Below are 10962 nucleotides of genomic sequence, written 5' to 3'. Positions count from 1 at the left end.
TTAAATGATCTGCAAAAAAATTATTGAGTTGCAACCCTGACTCTATATTTAGGTCCAATCGCCATCAAAACCTGATTGTTTCTATAATCAGAGTAAAAAACAATGTATATTTTGATCAATTATACTCTAATTTTTCCAATAATTTTGATAATCCTACTAATACAGTTCACTCTGAGATTTTGGCCATAAAAGTTTTATAAATTCTTGACACGTTTCGCTATACAATAGATTTTAAACTGTAGCAATATTAACCCTACCTATCAGATAGTTGATATGTTAAACTACCTGAAATGTCAGGATTTATACCTTTATAAATAATATTCAGAGAGCAGTTTTACCAATCATAGTAAAAACAGATAATTAGTTACAGGTCAGTCCTGTAGTTGAAAGTTCATTAAAATCTCATTTTAGCAATTTTTCCTTGAGAGTATTATGTGTCTCAAAAGCATTTATTCAAAAAAGTACTTTGTATATTTCCATTTAGGTTTTAAATACGATAACATCCTTATGGAAGAATCCGCTCAGATATTGGAAATTGAAACATTCATCCCTCTGTTACTTCAGAATCCTCAAGATGGCTTCAATAGACTGAAACGTTGGATCATGATTGGAGATCATCATCAGCTACCACCTGTTATAAAAAATATGGCATTTCAGAAATACTCCAATATGGAGCAAAGCTTGTTTACACGTTTGGTGAGGTTGGGCGTACCGACAGTTGACCTTGACGGACAAGGTAGAGCTAGACCAAGGTTAGTCTTATAGTTTTATAAGAAACTTGAGTTTCAAAATACTCAATTTTTTCTACTTCTATTCTATTTTTACCTGTCCCAGTTTGCAAAATATATTTTAATCTTTAGCATTATACAACTCAATGCTTGGATTCATTCATCTTCCGATTATTTTTAACCCAGAAACACTTGAGTGTAAGTTTATGAAATTTTATTTAAAATAGGTTTCTCCATAAACAAGTTGATACTCCATTATGGTTAACAACCCTCAGATGTGGAAACGTATGCAAGTCAAGGATTAACGATTAACTTACTATGATCGTAATAATGGCGAGTTGCCAGTTTCCATTTGATAACACAGCTCGTTTTTGTTGAGTTTTTTCAACAATAATCATATGACCGAGTGCTTGTTTCTTTAAATTGTCTATTCAGCAAAGAAATATGAAAAAATATGTGTTAAACCATTCTGTAACATTCAATTTTCCTAATCCTCATTTTTTCAGTTGAATATTTGTTTCAAACATTTGTTTAAGCAGCTTGTATCAATTGATGAGATTTAGGCAGGATTCCGAAAATAAATCACAATCCTTTTATTGTGAATTCCAAAATAATGTCTGAGATTTTAGGTCTGCGGAAATGACAATATCAAATTCAGTTGTTAAATTCATTCATTTCATCGGTCAATTTCTGAGTAAATGAATCAACCCTTTTTCAATTGACAGAGCTGACGAAGATGAAGCAATCGATTATTTTCAAGTGGAGTTGGCCTTAATGCGGACACTCATAGTTAAAACCCTTCAAAATTACTTTTACGAACTAACGCTACAAATTCAATCATTGTGAAATTCGATGATAATCGAAAAGTTACTATTATGAAATACTACTACAAAACCTTTTCGATAAATCTCTACTTTATACACACACACACACACACACACCTCTCTTATTTGCTGATACTTCTCAACAAATGACTTCAATGAATCTAATATTTCATATGAATTTGATTTTCAGTATATGCAATCTTTACAAATGGAGATACAAAAACTTAGGAAATTTGAAACATGTAGACAATTGGCCAGAGTACCAGCTGGCAAACCCAGGCTTTGTTTATGACTTTCAATTAGTAGATGTCCAAGACTTCAATGGCATAGGAGAATCGGAACCCAGTCCATATTTTTATCAGGTGAGGATAACAAATTTAACAAAAATTCAGTGTCAGAAATAACTCACACATTATTTTTTTATTCAGAATCTAGCCGAAGCCGAGTATTGCGTAGCAGTGTTTATGTTCATGAGATTAATTGGATACCCAGCCAACAAAATAACCATACTCACCACTTACAACGGCCAAAAGCATTTAATAAGGGACGTGATTAATACCAGATGTGCCAATAATAGTCTCATTGGAAGACCTCATAAGGTAGTGTAAAACATAACAAATTTGAAGAACAAAGGTTGTAGCTCTTCTCAATCTTACAGGTTACTACAGTGGATAAGTACCAGGGTCAGCAGAACGACTATATTTTGCTTTCATTGGTGCGAACTAGAGCCGTTGGTCACTTGAGAGATGTCAGACGTTTGGTGGTTGCAATGTCTCGTGCAAGATTAGGACTCTATATTTTTGCCAGAGTGTCTCTGTTCAAGAATTGTTTTGAACTCACCCCAGCATTTGAACAGGTAAATATTTGTTTTGTTCAATTTGGGTAATAGATCAATTGAGTTTTTAAATTTCAACATTCAAAATTGTTGTTAAACCTTTGATATTTATTCATTTAATTCATCACAAATACAATATCTACAATTTTTGTCTTTATGGATTATGAATTTGAAGTTATGAGTAATATATTCCAATTTTTAGACTGCTTAGAAATTATAAAGATAGTATAATGTAGCCATTTTTCTAATCCATATAGTATTGGTCTAATATCAAAAATTATTGAGACTGCTCAGAAATTATAAAGATAGTATAATGTAGCTATTTTTCTAATCCATATAGTATTGGTCTAATATCAAAAATTATTGAGGCATACACTTTGAAAATAGTTATTGTTATTTTAATCCAGCGACAGTTGCAACATCTACATTCTTTAATGTTTTGTAAAAACAATGTGCTAAAATCTTTTGTCACTAGAGCTGAATATGTGAAAAATTTTAATAGATATTTCAAAAAGATTTCTGAAAAACAGTCTACTTCATCTCCTGAGATGCCAACTCAGTTGGTGGTTCTTGTTTGAAGATCCTCCAGGTGTTGGGGATAATCTGGACCACTCCTGAGTGAGTGTCTACTTAACAGAACAGGTATGTGGGGGCCTGTGAAGTCATCTGTGACCATGAAAATGCTGGGAAAAGAGCTTTGTCATTCAAGAGAGCTGTCTAAGCTGACGATAACTAATGATGTGACCAGAACTCAGACACCTAGTTGGAACTAGTTCACCAAAAAGCTGACATAAAAGCTGCAGAGATCGATTGACTATTGCGACTGCATGAGCATAGGTCACACAGAGTCTTCTTTTATTAACACTGACAACCTTGGCTTATTCAAGAACCTACATTTGTTGGTGACTTGTTTGAACAAGAAATAACAATCTCACCTACCAAAATACCATTTCAAATCATCCAAAAGAACAATTCGTTCGTATGCCCACTGACTATACGTGAAAAATACCATTTTTTGTTATTCAGTGAAATCATTATTTTATGAAGGCTTTAAAAAATTTAATACAAATATAATTGCACGAGGGATCCAAAAACTGTTAACAAATTTCATGTAGTTAGATTCCATTTCAAAAATATCAATTATCGATTTTATATGGATAAGCATATGTAAAAACCAAAAAAATTAGCAGTAGAATTTTGAAATTTGTATGTTGTTTCTTATCTATTAATTTTTTGTTTCAGTTGACTTCAAGACCAACAAAACTTCATTTAGTTTTGGACGAGTTTTATCCTCCGAGAAGATATAACAACCAAAGACCAAATTCAAAACCAATGGTTGTCCAAGATATGACACATATTGCTAATTATGTTTATGATTTCTACATACAGAGAGTTAAGCAGTTAAAGAAGTATTATGGGGTAAGTTTGTACCTTTACATAAAAATGTTTTTTGTGAGTTATTATAAACGTATCTACCAAATCAGTGTACACAAAATTTCAGTGAAAACAATTATTTATTAGTCAAAAAACACTGTTAACCATTGTGAACGACCAATCTTTTCACAAAGCATGGATTCCAAAAAAATATTAAAGAATGTTTGTCTTAAGAGCTAACAGTAGCGTGTCATCACATCACCCTCCGGTTCAATTCGTAGGTACGGAGGATTTTGGCAATACTAGTTATGAATGATAGTTCCTACGCAAGGGGTGGTGATATCAGTTTAATTATTGATATGGGTAGATGTCAGACATCAGTGACAACTGAGTACTTTTCTAAATATTATTTTTTTATATTATTAGGTTAAATGTAAGAGTAGTTCCAGCTAAAATTCCCTAATATGTAATGATATGTTTCTAAATAAAGTAGAAATTATTAATATTATTATGTGATCATTTTTCTTGTCTTGAGAAAAGTGAAGACATGAATTGTGAATCTTTCGGAAACAAATCAAATCGCTATGCAAGATTGCATACTGTATTGCAAATAGTTTGAAATTTTTGAGAAAATAAAGTACTCACATTTTTATAAAGCTGTGGATAGCTACTAAATTAAAAGAGAAATACAATGTGAAAACTTTTTTAATGTATAAAAATACGAGCAATAGATCAGTTGAGTTGGGGAAAATTCACAGAGCTTGATGCTGTTTTTAAGGTTTCTGGGCATTGACATCTCTTTTGATGAAGATGCCATCAATGGGACAGACAGAAAACTCCAAGCTTCGTTTATCACAGATAAACAAGGATTTGTTGCGAAGTTGAGCTTTGACATTGATCACCAAATGAGAAATTGCTTTCACTTTATGGCAACAAGATAAAACCGGAGCTCAAAAACAAAGCACTCTTCATCCAGCACCCGACTACATAGTTTCAACATGCCATAGGTCTCATCAGTGATGCTTTGTTTTTGAGCTCTAGTTTCATCTAGCGGCCTTGCAGTGAAAGCTGCAGAGAAAGGCAAAAAGCTGTTTCTTATTCGTTGGTTATTGTCAAAGTTAGGATGAGCAAGGTTCAAATTTTCAGTAAAACGGGTAGATCCATTATTTAAACAAACTCCACAGAAAAGTAAGCTTTTTCTCAGAATCCTCACTCATGAATTCTTTTTTAATTTCATACCTGTTGTTTCAGAATGAAAAGAAATGGGACGAACCAGGTAACGTTGAAGTACACACTCATGAAGGTTTCATATCTTCGCATCCTGGTGAAGACAGAGACACAGACAGTGAAGATGAAGACTCTGGAAAACAGATGCCTACCCCTATTCAGGACGAACCTGTGGAAGATATTTCTCATGAACCAGTTCAAGGCCAAAGTGATGGTATAGAATCTGAGACAAACCAAAGTGAGAATATGGAAACTACGATAATACATACAGAAACCATTCAGCCAGTTGCCCAGAGTGTGGACATTGATGACAATAACAGCATGGATGTTGATGAGGAAAACAATGGTTCAACTGCTGATACAGATGAAGCTGAGAATGATGAGTAATGAAATATGATGATACTGTTGTTCAAAGTAAATAAAAATGTTACAATCTGTAGTTTCTGTTCAATATAACTGGGATTTATGAAACAGTATTGAAAGTTCCTTTAATATCATTCAAAATGGAGGTGGTAGAACCAAAGAGAGAAAAGTGATTATTCTAGTTCTCCAAAATGCATACAAAAACTCATGAAAGGTTAATAGCAGTCAAGATTGGTCAAACCATCAACGCCGATATGAAAACTTGGGTGTTACACCATTAGATAGTTTCACTTATGTCTCACTTAATTTTATGAAGAATTTTTCATTAATTACTTGCCTTAGTTTTTCACAATTTGTCTTCAAGGACAGCCTTGTAATGTTATTCAAAGAAAAAATTATAGAAGTGAACCAGAGTTTTACAACTAGTTGTAAAACTCCTAGACATCACCAGAAGATGGCAAATGACACTTTGTGAAATAATCCTTATTAGAATAAAAACACAGAACACTGAGCGAAACTCAAAAAAACAGCTCGTCATACTTTGTCCATGAGAATCTTCAAGAATATCCCGATGAATATTTATTCTACCGTCGTGGTGTATACTGAGAATTTTGTATTCTGTACATTGATGCTATTATTTATTTTGATTTTTTTTGCCTCCAGCTTATTACTTACTATATGATGTCGTTAATCGATTTTCGGGCAATATTAATTTTTAGATTATTTTATTTATTGTTGCAATTCTGGTTCGTCAGTAGACGTGCCACTGTCATTCACATTTATTACAAATTTTTCAATTTGTTGCTCTTCAATATTGTCTAATTTCCACATTTTTTGCTGCACATGATCAATGCTTTTTTTCACTTTTATGGGGTGATGGTAGCTATCGCATTTTGGAAGATGTTTTTCATGTCAGTACATTCAGATGTATTATAATTATGCTAATAACAATTTTTTTCATACTAGCCCAAATTAAACTCAATAGAAATAAGTTCGCAGTTATATGGCGTTAGCTTTATTTTGAGCTCTAGCCATTTCATCAATAATATATTCAACATGTTTTTTTTGTACTCATCCAGTATTGCTAAAAGTTCCACTTCAAGTAATGTCTTTTCAAATTGGATGCTTTAGTTAGAATTTTTTCAAATGTCATACAATGATAAGGGAATTGTCTAATACAACAATATCGTTATCATTTAGTTTCGGCAAAATATTTGGAACCACTTTTAAAAATATTTCTCATCCATTTCCTCGTGATAATCCCCGTTTTTTTTTATTCAAAAGCCCACAGCGTCTCTGGAACGAATCCGTCATCACTTCCAGTGTGCCAAACTATCAGCATTTTTCTTTTCCCTAAAATCAAAAAGCATTTTTTATGCCAAATTTGACTTCAGGAGGGGAAACTTTGTGGAGCTCTACAGAATGCTATCTCAACTTTCGTGGATAAATATTCTATGTATGGATATGTTGACGGATGTGTAGATAACACATCCAAATTTTGAACAACTGTCATCATTTCATGTTTTTTCTATCTGTTTTTGAATCATTTTATATTTCATTCTCATACCAAAAGCTTGACAAATAACAAAAAGTGTTCTTTGTAACAGCTCAGCTATATATATATATATATATATATATATGTATATGTATATATATATATATATATATATATATATATATGTACATATATATATATATATATATATATGTATATATATATATACATATATATATATACATATATATATTATTCACTGACTTATCAGCAGCATTTGATTGTGTTGATCACTCAACTTTATTGAGTAAACTCAATTATTATGGTGTTCGGGGAAACACGCTTGACCTATTCTCCTCTTACTTATGCAACAGAACTCAGACTGTTGAATGTAATAATGTAAGAAGTAATCCCCTTGAAATAATGAGGGGTGTGCCTCAAGGATCAGTTTTGGGACCATTACTCTTCCTAATTTATATCAACGATATGACGTCTTCTATTACCTACCATAATACAGCAACAGTTCTCTTTGCTGACGATACTACAATCAGTGCTAGTATTGATAGACGGGAGGATCCCGAAATTGCCCTTGAGGCAATTATGAATCAAGCCAAAACATGGTTCTCGGCGAATGATCTCTTACTGAATGAAACAAAAACTGTAACTCTTAATTTTGATTCGAGAGCCTTAAACAACAGCTGTAATTATACTTCCACCAAATTTCTTGGTATTCTAATCGATAGTCACTTAAACTGGTCTGAACACATAAGTACTCTCTGTAACAAACTTGCTAAATGTGTATTTGCAATAAAAAAAATTCGAGAAGTAGTCAATCAAGAGGCTGCTCTTACCACCTACTTTTCTCTGTTTCATTCTCTTCTTCGCTATGGTATATTAGCCTGGGGAAACTCAGCTCAATCACATTTAATGAGAGTATTTATCTTACAAAAATCTGCTGTACGAAAAATTGTCAAAGCAAATTGGGACTCGAGCTGTAAAGTAATATTCCCAGCTCTGAAGATCATGACTTTATATGCCGTCATTGTATATGAAAAATTACTATATGTCAGGAAACATATTAATGAGTATTCAGCTCATTCTGATGTTTACGCCCATGACACCAGGTCAAAGAACAATCTGATAAAACCACAATTGAGGTTGCAAAAGACGCAAAAAGTGGACACTTACCTTTTCAATGCCCTACCCATCCATTTTCGCAACTTATCGTTTAAAATATTTAAGTACAAATTGAAAAACATACTGACTGAGCATTGTCTTTATAGTATTGACGATTTTACTAAAATAGCAACTGATAAACGTATTTTCTTGTAACTTGAAATTGTTATATTTAATTGTAGTTTGTATTATTGTGTGTAGTTTGTATTTTATTAACTGACTGGTCCATAAAATGTAAATTTTCTTAGCGACTCAAAATAAATATTATTATTATTATTATATATACATATATATATATATATTGAACCGCGTCTGTAATTTTCATCGTTTCGACTCCTACTTTGGAGCCATTCTCAAGAATCACTTAGATTGGTACTCACATGACTCGAGGACGAGGTCGTAATCTCCCTTGTCCCCAAGTCTCGTTACTAGTTCTATGTGTGCTGTGTTCCACTCTAAATTCGTACTGGTCACTCTGTTGTTCGGGGCCCATATTTATGTTATTGTAGCAGGTATCTGGTTTGCTTGACCGGGTACCTGAATTATTTTCAGGTATCTTGCGTGAAATCAATGTTCCCCATGTTTGTGGTAGTCACTGCGAATCATCTCGCTTGTTAAGGCAGTTAGGGCGTTTTTCAATTGCTGCTAACTGGTTTATTTTGGGCAAAAAACCCAAGAGACATTTTTTGTTTAGAATGAAATAGGCAATCAGAAATAAATTTTTAAATGGTAAACAAATAATAAGACAAAAAGTTACATTGGAAATAAATTTTAGGGGTTGTGTTTTCCACCCCTTACAACCATGGGGTAAACCAAATAAATTACTGGCTAAGTGTCTTTTTGGTAGTACAAAACGTCAAGTTAATTTTAATATTGTAACTTTTTCAGTGCTTGTGAAAAACATTGTTATATAAATTTTATGTACTCCCTTTAAGGGGCTGTATCTTAACAAAGGATGCTCCAATGAAGTTTCTTCATATGAAAGATCCTATCTTTTTTTCGATGAGGAATCACCTCCTCAAATGTTTTACACTTATTCAGTTACAGCCTGTATTTCAATTGTGTTGATATCCTCTGAAGCTGGTTCTATCTGAGAAATAGTAAAAAAAAACTTTTTAGAAAAATAAAAGGAATTATATTTATATTTTTCACATACATAGTATGTATTTTATGTATAGGTAATATAAAACTGAAACAGCCTTTGCAACTTACAAAAATCTCTAATTTAATAACATCTAAAATAGTTCATTTTCATGACCTCAATTTATAAATGAAAAAGGCAGAGAGTAAAGACACAGATAAAATTAATTTTCTCCAAGGTAAATTGAACTTTCCTGAATTTGAAGTGATTAGATCCACAGGTTTCAATGCCTTATCCCATTGCCTTGATTTGGAAAAAATATTTTTTGCAACTTTCTTACACAGCACAACTCTTCGTTTAAATATAGTTAACTGTTTCTCCATAGACAATATCTCTTTCTCTAATATTTCTTCCTCAACTTGATTTTTCTTCATATATAACAAACAGGCCTCCATAACTATCACATGTTTCACTATTGTAAGTAACTGGACGGCTAAGTCTGTATTACTGTACATTTCTTCTAGTTTTATTATATGAAGAGACGTGGGAGAAAAAGGTTTTTCATGAAACTTATGAATTCCTGCCATAATTCTATAACGTTGATAAGGTAAGTTGACTCCCAAATTTTTCAGTTCACTGTTGGAAAATGAAAAGAAAGTACTCAAACTAATTTTATTGTTGGCAAAAGTTCTTATCGCATTCTCAGCTTTAACTCCACAAAGGAAATTGCAAATGTCTAAGAAAAATTGTGGTTTTTCACCTGATGTATTGAAACTGTCCTCAAAAGAATCATATGAAAAATTGTCATTGCTGATCAGTGCATGAGGCTCCTCACTAGTAAATAGACTAATGATTTTTTTATTATTATTACACTTTGCCACATCCAGAGGAGTGTTATTTCTGACATCACACAAATCATATTTTAATCCTTCTTTCAGCAAATATTCAACAACACTGACATTGTCTCCATTAACAGCCCAAAATAAAGCTGTCCACTTTTGATTGTCCTCTGCATTTTTATCAGAAAGAGGTAGTAAATATTCAACAGCTGGTAAATTTCCAGAATTAGCAGCATACATTAACGCTGTCATTCTTTTTCTGTTTATAGATTTTGGATTTACCCCAAAATCCACTAACAGCTTGATAATCTCTAAGGATTGTGAAAAATCTGCAGTTTCTTTCGGACAATTGCAAGCCATCATTAAAGTTGTCATACCATCTCTTATAGAATCAATTTTCGCTCCACGGATAACAAACTCCTCTGTAAGCCTAGCATTTCCAGTTGACACACATAACAATAAGGGTGTCCAACCATCCCCAAAATTCATTTCAACGTCGAATCCCCTATCGATGTATTCCATGACAAGTTCGTTATTTTTGCTGCAGAGAGCAGAATAAAAAGTGGATTTTTCTTGAGCCAACTTTTCAGCCTCAGTAAAAACTCGAGATACTCTATTTTGTTTAACTTTGTCTTTGAAGTCGTAATAACCACCATCGTCTAATAAATCATCATCATCGGAAGATTCATCACAATAGTAATGAGCCATTTCTAGATTATTTACTATAAGTACTTCAACAACTAGTTCATGAATGTCATAGAATTAGGTTAAGAACTCAGAGTAACATTTGTTACTCTGAGGTTGAGAACAAATGTGAATATCTTCTTCTATATTTTTCAAGGTTTTGCTCCCTCGAGAATGCATTAGTCAGCTGGCGGAAAGGCAGAACGCGATATTATTTTTTCCCTAAGGTTGCAACCGTCGGGACTTTCCCCGGGTATTCCGATAATAAAGAGGGCGCGCCGGCATCAATGAACAAAGACCACTACCCACTCCGTGAGCTGAGTGATTAGAGTGATC

At 33.0% G+C, this 10962-nt stretch overlaps 2 protein-coding genes across 3 annotated transcripts in view; one reads left to right on the top strand and one right to left on the bottom strand.

Annotated features, from left to right (window-relative positions):
* LOC111505160 (RNA helicase aquarius) overlaps window positions 1–5427 on the top strand; it is a 38025-nt gene extending 32598 nt beyond the window's left edge. For both annotated transcript variants that reach the window (XM_074181222.1, XM_074181223.1), the window contains 6 exons: window positions 485–752; window positions 1743–1914; window positions 1981–2151; window positions 2211–2408; window positions 3630–3806; window positions 5013–5427. In XM_074181222.1, the coding sequence (XP_074037323.1) occupies window positions 485–752; window positions 1743–1914; window positions 1981–2151; window positions 2211–2408; window positions 3630–3806; window positions 5013–5375 (1349 nt within the window). In that variant the 3' untranslated portion in view covers window positions 5376–5427. The remainder of the gene's footprint in view (window positions 1–484; window positions 753–1742; window positions 1915–1980; window positions 2152–2210; window positions 2409–3629; window positions 3807–5012) is intronic.
* A 3707-nt stretch (window positions 5428–9134) lies between these two features.
* Gasz (ankyrin repeat, SAM and basic leucine zipper domain-containing protein 1) lies at window positions 9135–10718 on the bottom strand. Its single transcript, XM_023169243.2, has one exon. It carries the CDS (start codon window positions 10648–10650, stop codon window positions 9274–9276), a length of 1377 nt encoding a protein of 458 aa, XP_023025011.2. The 5' UTR covers window positions 10651–10718; the 3' UTR covers window positions 9135–9273.
* Window positions 10719–10962: the final 244 nt, after the last annotated feature.

Source organism: Leptinotarsa decemlineata, unplaced genomic scaffold, assembly GCF_025532065.1.
Source record: "Leptinotarsa decemlineata unplaced genomic scaffold, Ldec_3_MD MMD2_tig00026307_RagTag_RagTag, whole genome shotgun sequence".
NCBI lineage: Eukaryota > Metazoa > Arthropoda > Insecta > Coleoptera > Chrysomelidae > Leptinotarsa > Leptinotarsa decemlineata.
Note: the sequence above shows the minus strand (reverse complement) of the source record. Positions and strands in the feature narration are given on the sequence as shown.